Source organism: Peromyscus eremicus, chromosome 6 (assembly GCF_949786415.1).
Source record: "Peromyscus eremicus chromosome 6, PerEre_H2_v1, whole genome shotgun sequence".
Classification (NCBI taxonomy): Eukaryota; Metazoa; Chordata; class Mammalia; order Rodentia; family Cricetidae; genus Peromyscus; species Peromyscus eremicus.
The window spans coordinates 42,979,546-43,000,402 of NC_081421.1; the positions used below are offsets into that span (position 1 = coordinate 42,979,546).

At 47.2% G+C, this 20,857-nt stretch overlaps 1 protein-coding gene across 2 annotated transcripts in view; it reads right to left on the minus strand.

Annotated features, from left to right (window-relative positions):
- Positions 1 to 20,585, minus strand: part of Rarres1 (retinoic acid receptor responder 1) — a 35,007-nt gene extending 14,422 nt beyond the window's left edge. Inside the window, exons 1-2 of one of the 2 annotated variants that reach the window (XM_059265459.1) lie at positions 20,262 to 20,585; positions 1,542 to 1,607 (exon numbers count right to left, since the gene is read on the minus strand). In XM_059265459.1, coding sequence (XP_059121442.1) covers positions 1,542 to 1,607; positions 20,262 to 20,504 — 309 coding nt within the window. In that variant the 5' untranslated portion in view covers positions 20,505 to 20,585. The remainder of the gene's footprint in view (positions 1 to 1,541; positions 1,608 to 20,261) is intronic. The other variant, XM_059265458.1, reaches the window with a different exon arrangement.
- Positions 20,586 to 20,857: the final 272 nt, after the last annotated feature.

A 20,857-nucleotide genomic window follows, 5' to 3' on the forward strand; every position in this document is an offset into this window, starting at 1 on the left:
ATCTCAAACTGACTAGGAAGCTCTCCCTGCTGGTTGGGTTTCATCACACTGGAAGGTGCTCTGCAACCTGCTGGGGGAGGAAAGCCATCAACAGTCTTATTCAGCACTGGGGCCTGCAAGCTGCAACACTGACCTGCCAGCAAAGCTGTAGCCATGGGTGCAATGGTGGCATGCAGCTTACGGAGGTAAGCCATCAGTTTCTGCTAGAACTCGAGGTCTGCTCCATGGGACTGATGGCATGTCTGCTCCAGGAAGCCTTGTCATAAGCCCAGGGCTTGGGAAATCAGAGGCCCCGGGGGTGTTGTTTTGATAAATGGTCATGCTGTCACACTGCCTTCTTAGCTATTTATGTTTATACCCATAGATTTGTGTTGCTTCCACCTTGGTCAGGGAAGCTTCTTTTTCAGGGAGTAGTGGTTAATGCGGAGTCTCACAACTGGTCAAAATGCTGGGAAGAAATGGCCGTGAGTGCTCAGCCAGAGATGAGTAGATGGGACATCTGGTCAACCTCGCCATCCAAGTCTCAGAGAACATCAAAGAAGAGCGCGCAGAAAGAATCTGAGTCACAGGTGAGGATGAAACCTATGGAAAGGTCTTCATGCTAGAGAGATGGGGCAAGGTTGAGAGCACTAGCTGCTCTTCCAGTGGACCCAGCTTTGATTCTCAGCACGCACATGACACAACTGTCTGTAACTCCAGTTTTAGGGGAGTCAATGGCTTCTTCTAACTTCCAAGGGCACCAGGCACACACACAGTGCACAGACATACATCAAGGCAAAACACCCATCCACATAAAACAGTTTTTTAAAAGGCTGTCTTCCATGACAGGGCTGATGCCCACATCAACTCAACCCACAGCAGATGTGGTGACCCACACAGGGTCAAGCCAGCCAAAATTCTCCCATGGATTGGGGCCTCAGCAGGCCCCACCCTTGGCTGAGGAGCTACTGGCAATTGATGGCTGCTAGAGGAGGGAGACACTTCTCTTTGGTGATGTGGCCACTGGTAGGTTGCCCATGTCCCAGTGGATGGCTCCACACACGTCTGTATGTGGTCGCTACTGATTAGACTCCATGTGCTAATCATAATAATTACAATAGTAATAATCACAGACCTGAACTCTGGAGGGAGATAGGTTGGTGGGTGTTGAGGGAATTGGAGAAAAGCACGAGGGGGTGGGAAAGCTCAAGCTACATTGTATACATGTATGGAACTTTCAAAGAATAGATTAAAATATTTTAAATGAAAATTGAACATATTGACATAAGAAAAAAATCCACTGTATTTGTAAAAGAAATTCCCCAATGGAGTCCCAGCAACCTTCCCACTAGATACTAGTTACTGCCTAGCCTGCTGCCATCTTACGGCATGCTCAATAAGCTATCCCCTACTGTCCTGAAGGTAAGATCATTTGCTGTCTGCCGGTCTTTCCCCACTACTGTGGTGGGTACCCAGTCTCCTATGAAGATTCCCACTTTTTCCATTAAAGACTGTATTATTGACTTTGCTAATAGACTACATCACTAATTATGGCAGCTTACCTCCTCAGGGTTGTAGCGCTCTGTGCTAAACACCAAGTTCACTTCACATCCCTCTTGAGGGTCGACCTGAAATACAGAAACTGAATCTTAACATAGTGGGAGCATCACAAGCATTTTCATATCAACAATCATATTCTTGTTGGGTTATAGTGGGGCACACCTTTAACCCCAGCACTCAGGAGGCAGAGGCAGACAGATTTCTGTATGTTTGAGGCCAGCCTGGTCTATAGAGTGAGTTCCAGGACAGCCAGGACTACAAAATGAATGTTTCAAAATGAAATAAAATAAATCATGTTCTTAGAGCTGGAGAGATGACTCATTCTTAAGAGCAATTTCTCCTCTTCCAGGGGACCCAGGTTCAATTCCCACATTACTGTTCACAACTGCCTGTTACTCCAGTATAGGGTCTGGGGATGCACTACAGACAGAAATAATGAAGGCGGCCTCAGGTCTTATGCTCCCTGATATAGTCTCAATATTGAGTGTTCCCTAAAGATCCTGTTCTGAAGGCTTAGTCTCTCAAGGTGCCATTGGGAGAGTGGGACTTTAAGAGGTGGAGTCCAGTGACAGGTCTTTGGGCCACTGAAGCATGCCATTGCAAGACCATGCATAGTCTCTTCCCTAGTCTCTCTTTTCTTCCCTGGCCATGAAGGAGACAGTTTTGTTAGTCACACATCCACACTGTGATGTGCTTTCTCACCAAAGGCCCAAACACAGTGAGATGGAACCAGCATGGATTGGAACTCTGAAACTGTGAGTCAAAAATAGAACTTTTCCCTTTATGAGTTGACTGTCTTGGGCATTTGCTGTAACAGAAAGCTGATTGACATGGTTTCCCTTATAATTTTCACAGGTGGGTAGACTTTCTAAGCTTTTCATAGGCATATTTGGATGTCTTAAATTTCTGAACTGAGTCTAGCACATATTTTTGGAGTAAGCTTAAATTATCTGCAATTTTATATTGTTTGTCACCATTTTTAAAACAGAACAAAATAGGGGCTAGAGAGATGGCTCAGAGGTTAAGAGTGGGGGCTGCTCTTCCAAAGGTCCTGAGTTCAATTCCCAGCAACCACATGGTGGCTCACAACCATCTGTAATGAGATCTGGCGCCCTCTTCTGGCCTGCAGGCATACATGCAAGCAGAACACTGTATACATAATAAATAAATAAATAAATAAATAAATAAATAAATAAATAAATACCAATATGATCAATTGAAAGAGTATTATCAAGAAAAAAGGGAATCTTTCTGTGGCATAGAACTGAAGTTATGTCACATCATCCTGATTACATGTAATTTTATAAACATCAATCTTCTTTGAATTTTGTCCCAAGGACACAATGACTAAACATGGTTATTTTGCCTTAAATAGATCAGATATCATCCATTCCTACTATAACAACTAGATAGGAGTGAGTGGCAATTATTTATGTAGAAAATATTTACATATGAAAATGTATGGCTGTTTCTGGAAGGGAATAGTGTTTGTCTAGGGGTCATTTTAAGCTTTCAATGTGTTACCAGAAGTCTTTCTGTCCACCCATTTCTCTTTTCCACTTCTTGTACCAGGCACTGGGAACTAAAAGATACATAGACTTCCCTAGCCAGCTTTCCCAGAACCTACTTCCAGTGTGGAAGCAGTTGAGCACAGTCAGCGTGGCTGAGGGCAGCCTGTGTGGGGGTCCTAAGCTTAGGAAGGTTTTATGCAGTAGGCGAAACCTGAAATAACTGTTTCTTCATTTTTAAATTACATTTCTTCGGGGTGTGTGTGTGTGTGTGTGTGTGTGTGTGTGTGTGCAGCTCAGGGGACAACTTGCAACTCCTTCTACCATGTGGGTCTCAGGGATCCAACTCAGGTCTGGTGGTGTGATGGCTAAAGTTACGTTTTAACTTTAAATTATTGTGCTTAAAAGATCTATGAAACCAAAACGCTTCTAACCTGTAAGCCCTGCTTGCCCAAGGACAGCTAACTTCCTGGAATGCTGGGGCTGTTGTTCATGTAAAACACAAGTCAAGCCGGGCGGTGGTGGCGCATGCCTTTAATCCCAGCACTTGGGAGGCAGAGCCAGGCGGATCTCTGTGAGTTCGAGGCCAGCCTGGTCTCCAAAGCGAGTTCCAGGAAAGGCGCAAAGCTACACAGAGAAACCCTGTCTCGAAAAACCAAAAAAAAAAACAAAAAAAAAAAAACCACAAGTCAAGTGTTTTCACTTCTGTAAACAAGCTTGGTTGCACCAACTGCACAGGATGTGTGCTTGATCACATGTGGGCAGAAGTATGTTAGGATGTATACTTGCCTCTGATTGGACAAAGGCAGGAAGTACGTAGCCTTGTGGGTTTTGCCTTTATAAGCCCTTGCCTAATGTAATTTGGAGCAATACTCTGGGAATTCCAGGTATGGATCTGGCCAGTATCCATGGTCTTGGCCAGTATTTAATAAAACTTGCTTTAAATTTGGCTCAAAAATTGTGGTACTGGCCTTATTCTTGCCTGGTTGGCTAAACAGTGGCAAGCACTTATACCCACTAATCCATCTCACCAGCCCCTGAACTAACTCTTGAGCCATTATTAGCTAGACAAAAACGTGGAAACAAAGGGCAGGACTTGGCATATCAGGGAGAATGGTTAGAGCCCACAGAAGGCAATGCTCCTTAACCACAGGTTCTAGGCCTTTAATGGCTTGCTGCCCTGCCTCTGGGCCCCTGCCCTCCACATGTGCCCTTGAGGATCTGGCCACTGGCCCGGCATGTTCCCTGGGGTGTCATAGTTTCTGAGTGCAGCTGTATCTGTGGGAGCCAGAACTTCCCTCGGGGTTCCAGATGGGGGTGGGCAGAGATGGAGGGGAAGCCCTTTAAGAGAAGAGAAGGAGGAAGCAGCCAAGCCAGATGGGAAGCATCTGAGGTGTGCAGGAGAACTTAGCAGAGGTGGTTGAAGTGTGGAAGTGGACGAGATCCTCCAGGATGACATATAGAAAGAGAAGAGCCTTCACGTCAATAACAAATCAGGGCTGCTGATTTGCCAGACAGAAGCATTCTTCAGGGTCTTTCTTATTCTGAAATAATTCTGCACATTTAATTTATTTTTGTTGTTGTTTGCTTGCAATGGGGGTCTCACTTGTAGCCTTGGCTAGTCTGGAACTCACTATTTAAAACACACAGAGATCTACCTGTTTCTGCCTTGGAGCACCAGGATTAAAGGAGCTAGAGGACTTAAGATAGTATTTACATTATCAGACTTTCGGAAACACATGAAGCTAAGTGAAGTCCCAATAAAATATTCTTTAGCAGGAAGGGGGAAGAGAAAAACCACGGCCAGGTTCATCAAGGCTTCAAATGTCACACCTAGCTCATTGTGCACCACGAAGAAGAGAGATAATACTTATGGGTTCCAAAGACTTTAATAATTCACCACAGAAGCAGGTCACTGATAGATCAGGGCTGCAGGACAAGGACTCAGGGGCCTTGCTTTTTCTGGCAGCCCTGAGCAGGGGCAGAAGCTGGGTTTATACGCACAAAAATCACAAACATTTGTTGCCAAGTTACAATTAAAAATTTCCCCAATCAGGAATCAAAGACCAGGGACTTTCCTTGTGTGTTCCGTCATTGTCAACCGACACAGAATGTAAGCCTTTCAGTCCAACCAATCAGATTCATCTGTTCTTTCTGTTGTTAGGAACAGCCGTAATGTTTTAGAGAACTGAGGGGCGTAACAGACTGTTTCTATGGTTTAAGGAGGAGGTTGGCCAGCCACTGGAAAGCTCTCAGCTCCTCCAGGGCTCGGGATCCTGAACTTTACTTTGCCCTGTAAGTAAAATGGAGTCTGAAGTCAAAATGGCAGTACTTAGGACAAGATGCTTTTGCCTGCTTTCTTCACAAGCTGAGCCAGTCCCTGTCTGAGGTGTTGCTGTCTCTGCTGACTGGATCTGCTTATTTTAACGTGGCACCCTTGAAAGCTTCTACTTTTCATTCAGGATAGGATTTTGGTTACTTTTAGTTATTCTTTATCGGGTACCAAGGCTCTCACTCGTATCTAATCTCCCCAAAGCCTCTCCCTCTTCCTTTCCCTAGTCACAAGCTGCTTTGCTGGCCCATGGGAGATAAGCCCCACCAGGCCCGGTCACTTTCATCTGGAGTGGTTTGACTCTCACTGTCCTGGATTGGTAGCCTTTGCTCTTCAGCACCAATGGCTCCAGGATTAGAGGGTGTCTGCCTTACCCCCAACCCTGGGCTGGGTGAGGGGAAAGCAGGCAAAAACAATACCATTGTCTGCCCTCAGGTAGCCCAGAGCAGAAAGGACTCATTTATGTGCCACTGTAGACATGATTATCGGATTAGAGTTGACTTATGAGCTTTGAAAGGCTAGGATCCAATCTAGGGATCTGGAGGTGGCATTTGAGTTCAACTCTGAAGATGGGCAAGGAAGTGGAGAGGAATGGGTGAGTCATCTCATACAGAGGGAGGAGAAGGGTAAAGGGCCCGAGGAGCAGCCAGGAGAACTGGAGGACGGAAAGGCTAGAGTCAGTGCCGGAAGCAGCTGACCAGGTGGGAGAGGACTGCCCTGAAGGTTACAGTGCGCATGACTTGGGGGGGGGGGCGGGGCTTTTACAATGCGCATGACTTGGGGGGGAGGGGCCTTAAGAAGGCCTCCAGTGGGAGAGCAAAGAGGGATACTCACAGCAAGGAGAGGATGGAACAGAATGTAGAGAGTGCAGGAGGCTTCCTGAGGGGACACCAGTGGGGAGGGGCTTGAGCCAAGGCAGGGACCACGAATGTGGTCCAGCATCCTTACAGTAGGACTCAGGTTCAGTTCCCAGCACCTACATGGTGGTTTACTGCTTCCTTTAACTCCAGTTCCAGGGGCTCTGGCAATCTCTTATGACTTGTGTGTGCATCAGGCATGCGTGTGGTACACAGACATACACACAACACGTACACATAAATGAGTAAATCTAAATTTTTAAAGCAGGTACAAAAAGAAGTTAGGCACAGTGAGAGTTGGTCAACCACGGGCCACATATATGTGGTTCTACAAGATTATTATGCCCGCTTTGTCAGTTGTAGAAAAAATATAGTTCCGCCGGGCGGTGGTGGCGCACGCCTTTAATCCCAGCACTTGGGAGGCAGAGCCAGGCGGATCTCTGTGAGTTCGAGGCCAGCCTGGGCTACCAAGTGAGTTCCAGGACAGGCGCAAAGCTACACAGAGAAACTCTGTCTCGAAAATTCAAAATATATATATATATATATATATATATATATATATATATATATAGTTCCCAGGGGCTTGAGAGATGTCTCAGTGGTTAGAGCACTGGCTGCTCTTTCAGAGGACTCGAGTTCGGTTCCTAGCAGCCGTATCAGGTGGCTCACAACACCTGTAACTCCAGCTCCGGAGGATCTGATGCTCTCTTCTGGTTTCCATGGGCACTTGGAAACACACACACACACACACACACACACACACACACACACATACTCAAATGAAAATTTCTCCAAAGTGTAGCCTATCAAATTACAGATAACGTGTGACCCTTTATAATAAATGACTCTGTTTCTGGGTTATGTGTCTGTTATACTACGATTTGATCATTTTAGAGTATATTCTACTTACACAAAGAAGAGTTTGTGGCAGAACACTCTGATGCACTAGGTTGGCAGCAGCTGCGCATAGCTTATCTTCACGCGTCTCTCAGTCACATTCATGAGCCACACTGAGTGACAGGACCATCTAGCTTTGTGTGATGACACACTGATGTCAAAGGACAAGTGGCCACAGTGCACTTCTTAGCACACATTTTCATTGTTAACTGACGAGTGACCATAATTCAATACCAGAAACACATTTTCTATTGAGACAACATGAGAGCATCAAGGGTCATTTGAGATGCTCATGCATGCAGAATGACAGAGAGCAGACTGGGCCAGTACCAGTACTTCATAAATACTCTCCATGAGTTAAAGACGCTAAGGCAGCTCAGAAGGCCTGCTTGAACTCGGCAGAAGGAAATGCAAAGTGAGGAAACTGAGTTACCACTACATAGCTTCTAGAGTACCAGCAATGGGACGGTGGATGGGATCGATTGCAGGTCATGACTTGGGGTTACAACTGCCATGCCTGGCTGGTGGGAGGCTAGCCTGGTACAGCCTGGCTGCCAGCACTCTTCACAGTGAATCAAACCAAATCTGTGTGGGCATTCTCCAGATTAGAAACCTTGCTCTGTATGTCTCAAAGACGCTGCGAGCAGGTTGATGAGGCACTGGCTCATGAGAGTGTTCACTGAGGCACGACGTGGTACGTGGGTGTTCACGAGCAGGTACTGTGAGGGTGCCTTCGTGGCGTATTATACGGCAGTCCTAGGGAATGGAGTGGGCATATATATGGCAACATGGACAAATCTTAAAAACCTTGACTTTTACAAACCAATATAACGTCCTAAAAAAGGATTACAGGTAGAATATGCAACTTACATTTGGAAATTGCTGCCAGTAGCGGCGGGGGGTGGTGGTGGTGGTGGTGGTAGAAGGTGGGTGTGGGGACAAGCGTAACAATGACCTCTCTCTCTCTCCTTCACCACAAAGGAAAGGTGACCATGGACTTTGAACCAGAAAGTTGCTTCTTCAGCACACCACCCCTACACCTTTCCAAAACAAATTTGCAGACAGGCCTTTAAAAAGACACACAAGCCTTTAAAAACATTAATCCAACTCAAAGTGACTGGTGCAGGTGCCCCACCCACTCCATAGCTTAGGTTAAGGTTTTCATTAGTTTTCTCATTGTCCAAGTGACTAGATCCAGGGTGGAAACACAATGCCAGGTTTTGAATCTAGCCCGATTCCCAGGTCCTGGGATGGCCCCTCATGATCAACTGACCCCCTCTGGCCCACCATGCAGTCTCTCTGCATCTTGCACAAGAGGCTTCTACATCTGTGATGTAAAGTGAGAACATTCAGTTCACAGAGCCGAACCCAACACTGTGCAGAGGCGAGCCAGCCCCAGCTCTCCCCCCCACAGGGAGTTAGACTGCAGGGGAGATCTAAGTGGCTAATGCCCAGCATCCCATGCCACCCAAACTGACCATCTGCAAAACAGATGAGGAGGCCATGCCACTTCCTTAAACAGAGCCAGAGGTAGAGTACATCATTCCCATGCATTCCAGAATAAAGTTCTTTGCCAAGAAACGGCAAACAAAGCAAGTGGCCATGTGACTATAACACAAAAGAATTAGTAGCTCATTAGCGCAGACTTCTTTTTAATTCTGCGTGAAAGGGGAGCTTATGTGCTACAGCCTAGAACACAATGCCTTACAGTCTGGACCTTCAGTGGCATGGAGTTTATATTGAATCTGGACTTTGTGCATCTAGTTTGTGGATCCCTTAGTGCCTGTTCCCCAGTGGCCACGAGAAGAGTTGTATCTGCCCTTCCTGGCTGTACTGTCCTTCTGGCGTCTGGGAATTGCTCAACACCTTGACTTTGTTGGGCTTGACTTGCAGTCCTTTGGGAGGGCGAGGGGCTACTTTTAAAATTCTGTTTGAGAAAACATACAGTGGGGTGCCTTCAAAGAACTAGATTCATCACCCTACACCGATCTTCCTTTTTTGGTAAGACAAATGCTCCTCAGATCCTTATCAAATCAATACTATGTGCTTATTTAGTGCTTATGTATAAAAGCACCCTGCAAGCCACTGGGAGGGAAGGAATTTATGTCTGTACCTATTACAACCAACCAGGCCTATCTATCTATCTATCTATCTATCTATCTATCTATCTATCTATCTATCCATCTGTCTATCTATCGTTCTTGTCATCCACCCATCTCTACATATAAACCACTCTCATTCTATGTCTCACCTAACTTCACATGGATCCTGTGTAGGAACTTATATCACAAAGCCCTGAGGTAGATAATTCCCTAATGCCATTTTATAAATGAAGACACAGGCAGCTTGTCCCAGAACAAAGAATTGCCCACTCAAGAGCTGTCAGTTGTGATCTGTCCCCAGAGCCCATCCTCCCAAGACTGCAAGCATAGAAGTTGGAAAAGCAGATCCCAGCAGCCCCTTCCAGGACAAGGATGACAGCGAGCCTGCTGCTGGTGTGTGAGCACGAGGGAGAGGCGGAATGAATCCTCGGCGAGAGGCGGAATGAATCCTCGGCCCGAGGCGGACCTCATGTGTGCCTGCAACCAAGATCCCATAGATGAGAACCTTTCTCTGGGAGACAGTGGCTGAGGAGGGCCTGTGTGCTAGTTTGCTGGGGTTCCGTAGCAAAGGACCACAAACTGGGTGGCTAAAACCAGGTAGTTGGTAGTAGGTGGAATCCATCTTTGCTTCTTCCTGGCTCCAGGTGATGGATCCCATTCCCTGGCATCCCTGGCTTGCAACTGCATCCCTCCACCCTCTGCCTCGGCCTTTAAATGGTGTTCTTTCCTCTGTCTGTCTGTAGCTTCTCATGACCCTTTTAGAAGGACAGCAGTCACTGGATTTAAGGCCCAGGCTAATACAGTGGGACCTCACTGTCCCTCGATTACATCTTCTGAGACTCTCTTTACAGCTTGGGTGTAATGATGCTCTGGGACTGTACCTAAAGGTAGACCCTTTTGGATGCATGGCTCAGGGTAGATGTGGAAAGTGCCAGAAAAGACTAGAAACAAGACAAGCAAGAGACATAAAAACTGCTCCAGAGAGGGCAGAGTGTGATCCAGTGCACAGGAGCAGCCCAGCTTGAGAGCCAGCACATCAACATGGGGTAGACTTGGGGCTGAGGTCACAGTGCTGGGCAGGGGCCAGGTTAGAGGAGGTCTCTTATCCGGACTTTATTCTAGTATTGTGGGTGTTCACCAGAGTGCCCCAAAGGGGCTTGCTAAAACCCTGTGTTCTGGGCCCACCCACCAAGTATTAACTCAGCAGTCTGGGGTGGGGTCTGAGAACTTGCATTTTAACAAATTCCAGCTGATACCAATGCCACTGGTCCTGGGACCACACTATTAAAAAGAACTTTGAGTTCTTTCTAGCTGCTGGGTGGTACCATGGAAGCTCTGAGGGATAAGACGGGACAAGTAGTTCATTTAGTAGTAAAGTGAAGGCATCATCAGGATCAGTGATATAGAGGAGTTTTTTCAAAGTGTGGTCAGTCAAAGACCCAGAGTCTCCAGAGAATCTGGAGCTATGATGCTTCAGAAATCAAGGTGGCAAGTTTACCCTCTGCCTGAGTAGCAACTGATGGACTATAAATCTAGTAGGGGCTATTTTCCAAGAAGAAACATTTGCAAGAGGCAGTCTGAAATAAAATAATTTTTAAAGAAAATTTACTCCTTGCTTCCTATCACATGGGTAGGTAGGTACCTTGCTGTATTGTAACGAGGCACTTACCCATGTAACTATGTGTAGCTATGTGTAAGTGTCTTAGTTACTTTTCTATTGCTGACAAAGCACCATGACCAAGGCAATTTATAAAGGAAAGTACTTAATTTCAGGTTCATGTGTTAGAGTCCATGGCCATCACGCTGGGGAGCTTCGCAGCGGGCAGGCAGGATTTCAGGCATGGTGCTGACGCAGGGCTTCATCTTGATCCACAGCAGAGAGAGCTCACTGGGATGCTATGGCACTTCTTTGGGTGACATGAACCCTTGAGAATCTTAGGGGTCAAAGTTTTCTACTCAGTAGGGTCCTCCTACACATCTCTATCTCAAGTTACAGGATCTCGTTCCTTACTAGTGAGTGGCCTCACTTTAACGGGACGCCCCCTGAGGCTGGAATTGGAGTTTTTATTGTAATTCAGCCAGTCTCATCATGAGGGCTTTGGTTTGACTTTCTACAACTTGAGCTCTGTGGCTGCTGGAGATTCTTTTCGGAGGGACACTTAGAAACCTTTAGACTATTTATGCATATCTGGAGTCGGGCAATTGTAGTACTGAGTTCATTCTTTCTCTTTGCTCCTGTATCCTGAGATGCTTTTAAAATTATCCTGAGATAATTTTTTCACGGAGCTCATTCTTTTCTTTTGTTAATTTATCTAGGGATGCTAGAAGCAGCCAGACAGAATCATTATTTTTTTTTTTTAATTTTTCCACCAATTGTCAAGTTTTATGTATGGAGTCACCAAGTTCTTCGCTTCTCACGGTAAGTGAATCAGGGTAATCCAACGCATTTATCTCAGTTGGTTAAACAGTTCACACCATGGACTTCCAGCGCTCTCCATGCTGCTGCTAAGAGAGGGTGCAGGAACTGGAGGTGTCGGCAAGTTGGAAAGCCTGTTCCGGAGACTTTTAAATGGGATTTAGGTCAGGCACGGTGGTGCACATCTTTAATCCAGGCAGAGGCAGAGGAAGAGGAGGCCAGTCTTTGCTCTGTTAAAGCCCCAAAGACCCAGGTTCTAACACCAGTGGAAGGAACGCCTCAGCATCAGGGTGGATGAACTTGCCAATGAGAGTGAGGACAAGCAGGCAAAGTACAAGCTTCCTTCTCCTTTGTCCCTTTAGGTGAGCTGCCACTGGAAAGTGTGGCCCAGATTTAGGGCGGGCCTTCCCACCTGAGTAGTCAGATCAAGGAAAATCCCTCACCGGCAGTAATGCCCAACTGCTTGCGTTTTAGTTAATTCCAGATTTATTCAAGTTGGCAACCAGGATTAGCCAGAACAGCAGCGTGTGTTCTAAGACCCTTAATGGATGCCTGAAAACACAGATGATAAGAAGCCCTATATTTGATATCTGTTGTATAAATACATGCCTATGACATTGTCTATAAACTAGGCACAGTAATGGATTAATAGGTTAATCTTAGTTGTCAACTTTACTGGGTTGAGAAATGAATGCCAAGAACATTGGTAAAGCACGCTTCTGGGTGTGTCTATGAGAATATTTCTGGAGATAATTGGCATGTGCTGAATGGAACGGAGAAGAGAAGACACACCCTGAACGTGGGTCTAATAAGCTAGAGGTGCGGATGGAACAAAAAGATGGAAGGTGGAGGAAGCTTATACATTTGATGATTTCTCTTCCTCCTAACCTATGTGGCACTTTACTTAGAATTTATCTAAAATTCTGAAAGAAGTTGAGTGACTATTTTTAATAGTAAGTTTTGTTTTTGTAATTCCATACACGTACTCTGTGTTCTGGTACATTCAGCATCCTGAGCAGGCATTCTGGCTGTGGCCATTATCTGTGGACTGGCTTGTTCAGCCTTTGAACATGCACTTGCACAGTTACACTCTGGGCCTTCAGCCTCAGGTTAGGACCACAGCATTGGTATGTTTTGTTCTTAGGCTTTCAAGTTCTGGAAATGAGCAGCCACTAGTTTCCCAGGTTTTCCATCCTGCAGGTGAGTACTGTGGAACTATCCTGCCTCTAACTGTGTAAGCCAATCCCCACTTAAATGATATGTACATCCTATTGGTTCTGCTCCACTAAAGAATCCTGACTAATACGGCGAAAACTAACACTAATAAAATCGAACAATTGTAACATTCTATAGTAACATTTTGTACTCTAGGGCCATTAATAAATAAAATTGCTTCAACACAAGCCCTCTATTACTGTGACAGCTGATCTGATAACTAGCATAGCTACTAAGTGACTAGCAGGAGGGTAGCATATACAGTGTGGATGTGCTAGACCCTTGGGTGGTTCACATAGGGCAGGACAGAGTGGGCTAGCATGAGACTTCACACTATCAGGATGGCATGTCATTTAAAACTTGGCAATTATTTATTTCTGAAAACTTCCACTTAGTATTTCTGCTATTGACTATGAGCAACCAACCACAGAAAGCCAAAACCAATGTGGTCGTGTCACTGCTATAGACAGCACTTGTATATGCACCAAGAAGTCAAAAGCACATGTTCTAAGTGCAGCTCTACCAATCCGGGTCTTATTTTCAGTAAAAGCTGCTCATCATCAACCACAAAGTTATTTTTGTCCTAATGGATCAGAGATGGTTCCCTCTGTATCTGGAGCAGAATCTTATTAGGCTCTAACCAGTTGCAGGTTTCTTGTTTTGCATTGTCTCTGAATTATTGCGTAAGTCATTGAGACGTGAGGTATGAGTATTAAAAAGAAGCCAAGGAACTAGAAGGTAAGCGACAGGTATTTATCCTACGAACAGAGTTTACAAATCTAACTCTCCCTTTAAACTCATTGGCAACACAAGAACTTGAGTGATAAGACACCCAAAGCTCGCGTGAGAACGGAAGCCCCATACTCCAGCAAAATACTCCTTCCTTTCTCCTCTCCACCATTGCTAGCTAAACCCTGCCTCCCCCCTTTCGTCTTAGGGTCACAGCTGAGGACTTTCCCCGTTTTCAGGCTGGGGAGGTGGGCAAGTGAGAAGCAGATTATACTGTCAAGAGCTCAGAGGGCTTCTAGTCTCCCTCACCACACTGGGACCCACTGCTCTAACATTCCGCTTCTAAATGTCCCCTCCATCTTCATATTTGGTGGGAAAAGATAAATGTCATGCTATTCCAAAAAAAGCAAACATCCCCGCTTTATAAGGTTACTTTCATGAGTCAGGCTTAGTTGGAGAAAAATAACTCATTTGTGAATAAAAATTTGTTGTGCCGTTCTTAGGTTCTGGAGAGAGTGCATATTATATTATGCCCTGGAATCATATTACTGCATTTCCTCCTTTCAGGCGAGGGCAGATAAAACAAACTGAGTTCATTTTAAGAAAGTCAGTTCCTCTCAGATCAGGCCGCAGCCAGTGGACTAAAGGCAGTCTTTACCTGTGGACGACAGTTTGCAGGAGCTGCCCGACTTAGCCAGCCAAGACAGCGTATGTTAGCTTCCATTCGGCAGAATCTGGGTATGAGTTCTTAACCTGGGGTAGGAAGCTAGAAGGGAAATTGCCAGAACCTGTTCTCAGCTTGGTTCATCTCTGGGCCCATGCTGGGACTAAAAAGGAAAGCCTAGATGTAAGAGGAGCTCAGCTTGCGAGGTCTCCTCTCTCCACCGAGCAGTGCAGGAGCAGAAGTGATGTGATACTCCTGACCCGCAGAAGCTTACAGCGTAACCCAAGAGGCAGACACGACCACAAAGGGGTGTGCGTGCGGTGGTGGGGGAAGCTGGCTGTTCAAGAGCCAAGTCAAAGCACTCTCTGGTCCATCCCAAGAAGAGGGGCAGAAGACAGATGGTTCCGTAGAAAGACTGCCATGATTTCAAGAGTCAAGCTAAGGGAGCAAGCACAGCCATTTCCCGAGACCCAACAGTGCATGGCAATGTGGGAAGTATTTTCAAGGGCCCCAGGACTGGTGTGGTTGAGCAAACAATGGCCCTACAGATTTTACGATGCAAAATGGGATTTCCCTGCAAGGTCCTTCATAATCATTATATCATGAATAATCATAATGTACCATAATCATTCTGATGAAATTATCCTAGGTTATTCTGGAGACAGGAGATGCTACACTGCTGGCCTGGAGGGTAAGAGCTGGAACCATGAGCCGAGGAGCACAGTTGGTACCCGACAGGGGCAAGGGAATGGGGCTTTCCCTGAGCCTCCAGGGTCCCGAGGCCCTGGGACATTTGGCTCCCAGCCTAGTGTGACCCACTTCAGACCTCTGACATCTAGAACTGCAAGTGAATGTATCTCATGTCTTGAGCCCACGAGCATCATGTAATTTGCTGAGTATTTGCATTCAATTTCCAGTGGAACCATTAAGAGCCTTAAAGGAAGACTTCAGAGCGGACTCCTGTGAAGAATAACCCCACCACCACCACCAGTAGTCTGTATTTGGGGCACTACTAATAACACATGATTATAAACACCCTGGTCTCACATGTGGAAAACCAAATGTAAAATGTTGTGGACAGGGGAAAATATGAACAAAACCAACTTATTACAGAATGGTTGAGGGCATTCCTTCTTGCTAGCTCATCTGGGTACAGTGAGCTTGGGTGACTTGGGGCAAGGGACAAAGAAAGCCACGTCCAGGTTTTACATCACTGGTGTTCCCTGCCCAATGCTGGGCCCACACTCTGCCCTCTAGGAGCTGGGGTGGTGGGGCAGACTGTAGTCTGCCTGAGAATCTTCAGGCCGGGGCAGGAGTGTGCTACTCTGTGTGCACCTCTGCTCTGTGCTACGAGGTCTCCCCCTTAGGCAGTGTGCAGGCCTGGAGAGAGCATGATCCTATGGGGTCCCCTGACGTGGCTGCTGTCTCACGAAGGCCCTCAAAGTTAAGAGCTTTTTCCTGTGATAGAAGACATGACTTCACTATTTTATTTCTTTCCTCCTGCATATGCATTGCAGCCTCTTTAATCCCCCAATTTTTGCTTCAAGGTAATGTGTTCTACATAATGCATTGCCCTCCCATTCTTAATGACCGACTCTGAATTATTGACATTAATGGAGAGAAGGATTCAAGGAGAGTCGTAATTAGGTGTCTAATATTGTGCTAAAGTGCCTCGTAGATTGAAAAGTGATGAGTCTTAGCGGAGTGCACGCACTTGGGTCTGTATGGCCCAGGGGACAAATGCTGCTCCTACTTCAGACCTGTGCTAATCTGCATCCTGGAAGAGCAGCTGCCACTCTACCTTCTGGCCTGACAAGTGTGGCCTGATGCTTTCCCAAAACCAACCGACTGGCCTCCAGGCCTGCTATTCAAGAGACACTTACTACCTGATGAGACCCTCAATGTTGGGTGAGCTGGGAAGAACAGGTATTAAAAAAAATGTGTCATGCCCACCGACCTAGTTCGCTTCCTATTGCTGTAAGAGAGACCAGGACCAAAAGCAACTTGGGGAGGAAAGGGTTTCTTTGTTTACACTTCCCTTTCACAGTCCATCCCTGAGGGAAGCCAAGACAGGAACTCAAGCAGGGCAGGAACCTGGAGGCCTGGGCTGAAGCAGTGGCCATACTGCTTTCCTGGCTCCCCATGGCTTTCTCAGCACCCCTCCTCCCACCTTCTTAAATACAACCCAGGACCACCTGCCCAGGGTGGCACCGCTCACAGTGACCTGGACCCTCCCACATCAATCATTAATCAAGAAAATACTCTCACAGATTTGTCTACAGGCCAATCCGGTGAAGACATTTTCTCAGTTGAGGTTCCCTCTTACCAGAGTTGTGCCAAGATGACAAAATACTACCCAGCGCACTCACAGAGTCCAAGTTCAAAGCTCTGGAAAGACCTGATGAAGTTGTCTCCTCAACTCTTGTTGTGAGGGAGCCAAGATTGTGGAAGAAGAAGGAGAAGGTAAGAGCAGAGGATTGTGCGTCATATCCTTGCTAAGTGCACACCCCACCGGCAGTGAACCAAAACCGAAACGGAAATGATGGTGCTGTGTTTTCTTGCCAGGAAGACCCCTATGGAGCTCCAGTTAAACAGCCCTACGTCAAAATAAAAGGGATACATTTATGCTTACTAGTTTTTATTGGAATGAAGCATGGACAGTCCCCTCCCCAATACACCTTGCCCAGCTATTCGAATTGTGCCTGGTCCTCGATGAGAAATGGGGCACTTTCCGATTCCCCAACACTGATTCCTGAATGAGTTGGCTTTCTTAGGAAGTGTGTGCCCACATAACTGTCCTCAAATCCATACATCTCAGTGGAAGCCAAGTATCCAGGAGTGGAGGAACCCCATGGACCTGACCCAGGGCACCCAGTTAGCCTAAGAACTTCCAACGCCACTGAGAATCTGCTCCACTCCAACTGTGGTCCTGAGGCTGTGCCACATCGTAGCAGAAAAGTAGAAATTTTTTGGTCATGGGATGGTAGTGTATGACCAGGAACAAGGTGACATCAGGTAGGGATAGCAGAGAACATAGGCCGCTGTAAGGTCTCATCAATCAGGAGACCAGAGACCATTTCCTTGCGCTTTCTTAAACCATAATCTCCAGTAATTACTGCATTTGACCACCAGAGGGCAACAGTGTTTCTAGAATGAGGACTTGAAGCTCTAAGAGAACCAAAGAAATCTCTGAGCTGGAAGAGGTCTTTAAATATCATTTGGTCCCCTGGCTTTCATGGTTTTTTGTTTGTTTTTCTGTTGTTCGTTTGTTTTCCAGATGAAGTCTACAGCAAGAATTGCATCCCTCATCACGACGTAGTTCATGCACATATATTTGGACCACATTGTGAAACATCACTCTTCTTTAGTCGTTCACTCTCATAGGACCTTGGGTGTAGCTCAGTGGTAGAACATGTGCCTAGCATGTATGGGCTGTGGACTCAATCCCTAGACCCCAGATTAAAACAGCTGGACCCACAGAAATCGATTTCATAACTTGCTGATGGGCCCTTACTTTGAAAACCTGACTTAGTCCCAGTTCCTCATGTTAGAGAAGGAGTATACTCACCTCTAAATGAAGAAGGATCCTTATGCCCCTGTGTGTTACATTTCTCTCACTCAGGCATCCACTTGCTCCCCCTGGCTCACTCCTGGGTGCAGGACAGATAACAGTGTGGCAACCTAGTGCATGATCCTACCCAGTGCCCCTGGGATGAAGACTGTAACCCGAGGGTGGCCATCTACCAGCAGCAGACAAGTGCCCTGAGTGCTGTGGCTTCCCTCATTATGGGAGCTCCTACAGACACCTCTCTGGAAGCTGCCCTCGTCAGGCTATGTGTTTGTGTTCTTTTAGGTGGCTGAACACTTCAAAACAAAAAGTATGCCAAAGGGGTCTTTCCTAGGGATGCTACCCTGCATCCGAATTAAGGCCACAAAATCCAGGTTAATGCCTAACACAAAATGCTCCAGAAATAGCTACTGGGTGATGGACTACCCCATCACATATTTTGATACTTTGCCTGCTTTACCATATGACACAACTTGTATAAACCCCCGTGTTGGCGGAACATGTTATTTCCATCCTAAGTGGGGTGATAGCTAGAGAATGTTTACATTCAGGTCTTCAGGTTGTATGGCTCTTTGGAGGTAAAACAGGGGCCAGTTTAAAGTATAAATATGACCTGCTGCAGATCCCAGGAAGCCAGCTCCACACGATCCCCCATCAGGAATCAACCCCTATTCCCAGCCTTCCCCCTTTATTTCTGCCTCCCTCACAGACCTTTGCATGCCCTGGCCAGATGTTCATCTCCCCAGCACTGGCCTGCTTGATCATCTTTGAGAGTGGACCTTTCTTTAGGAACCCTTTAAGGAAAACAATGTCACTAGATTCAGGCAGAAATTGACTCTTGGCACACTGACCCCTTTTCCTTGCCCCGCACAACCACAGAAATGTTAAAAATCAGGGGGGCTCAGGGGAAACACAAAATCAGGGAATTGTTTCTTGGAGCTGATGTCTTAGATCCCATGCTTTATTCACTCTCTCACACCCCCTTGCAATGAAGCAGGTTCTCCTTAAAGTTCAGGAACCTTGTACTAGTACAGATGTTAAACAGAACCAGAGCTCTTGGTGAAGGGAAGGGGATGCGTTTTCCTTCAGGTTTTGAGATCTAGCTTATTTCATAAGGATGCCAAGGACTCCTTTTCCAAGGGGTGGCCAAAAGCACAGGAATGCAAGGTATTTAATGGTTTTTAAAAATTGTGTGTGTGTGTTCTGTGTGTGCATGCAAGCAGTAGCAGGAAGTGGAAGTCAGAGGACAACTTGGGACAGTCAGTTCTCTTCTTTCACTCCTAGGTCAGAGGACCAAGTCACATTATCAGGCTTGCCGCCAGCTGCCGCCACTACAGTGGCCATCTCACTAGCCCTGTTTTATGATTTTAAGAAATCATCTTGGAATAAAGGAAAATGATCCCTGGCCTTTGAAAACTGGTGTACTTTGTTAGTCTGTTTTTTTGTTTTGTTTTATTTTGTCTTTATTTTAATAGTTCTCCCCTAGATAATCAGGGAGTCAGCCTTCAGGGCTCCTCTCTCCTCCCTGAGAGGAAGTCAAGCTCATAATGTGACCTCGTTTCCCTAGTGAACTAGTAAAGGCTGCAGCTTGGAGTGAGGAGGGGGTGTCCCCGAGACAGTAAAGATTTTTTTGTTTGTAAACAGTCACAACAGTTTGCCTTTTTCTAGAAATAAGGAACAAGGCTGACCGTCCAAAGGGCGGTTCACATCATCTGATCCTAGACAGAGGACAGTCTTCACCATCCCACCCATCTAACTCTTAGGCTCAGAGCTATGTAAGATCTAAGGCCGTGGGTCTGTGGCTTTGTGGAACATTCAGGGAGCCACATTGCCTTTGGGACTCTGCAGTTGTGTAAAGTTTTTAAATCTGTTTGACGCAGCTTCACTCACACAACTCCACACCTACAGTCACAGCCTGGGAAGCACCGGCTTTCAGTTCCTGCAGAAGACAGCTTTGGCCCTATCACTTGCCGGTTAGATCAGGACGACGCCAGAACTAGGTGGTCCCTGCGCAGACCTATGGGGAATCTTTATCCTGAAGCCTTATACAGTAGTCTGCAATCCACAACCAAACAGAAACGAAACACCAGAAACTTGTCTGCGGTGCTGAGATCTGGCTTAGACTTTGGACACACCGCCCCAGTCTTTGGTAGCAGCCATAGCACTTAAGCCATAGGTCGGTTGGGTACACGTTGCGCATCCCAACAGCATCCCATGCTGGGTACCCCAACCACGGGCTGTCATGGGACCCTTTTTTTCTGCTTTCCCCAAACGTCCCTATCATGATGCCTTCACATGCTAAGTATTTCTGGCCTCAGAAATACCGAAAGGGCGGAGGCAGCCTTTGAGGACTCTGCGCCCCTGGCGCGGCACGATCTCAGGCTGGGAGCGCGGCCGTCCCCGCGCGTGTCCCTCCGCGTCGCGGCCCACTCACCCACGCGCGGCCCTCCTGCACGCCGGCCAGCACCCGCAGCGCGCTGGGCGAGCCGGCGCGGAAGTTGAAGAAGTGCAGGGCAGCGCGCGCCGCCAACTGCAGGATCCCGCGTGGCAGCCCCACCGCCGCCGGGGGCCGCGCGGGGACATCCGGGTGCTCCCGGGCAGCCGCGCGCACTGCGAGGCTCAGCAGCAGCCAGAGGCTCAGCAGCAGCGCGGGCGCCGGGGGTCGACGAGGCTGCATGGACGCGGATGGCGGGGTCCAAGGAGACTGCGTAGATGCGAGAAACTTGCACCGAGCTCCCCGAACCGGGTTCGCGGTGTTCGCGGAAATAGGCCGCGGCGGCCACTCCCCTCCGCCCCCGGGTCACCGCCCTTCCTCGCCGCCCCTGTCCAAGCAGAAGGACCAGAAAGCGCCTCCCGGAAAGCGGGTCAGAGAGCGTGTCCCCGATCACGCGGTGAGAGGGGCCAGAGGGCAGTGGGGCGCCTCTTCGAGGGCACACCCCGACCCCCAGCTCTGGGGACCTGGCTTTGTCGCCTGAGGCTGCTGCGATTTCGTAACGGTCTGGTTTTAGAGCGAACCCACTCCAAAGGTTA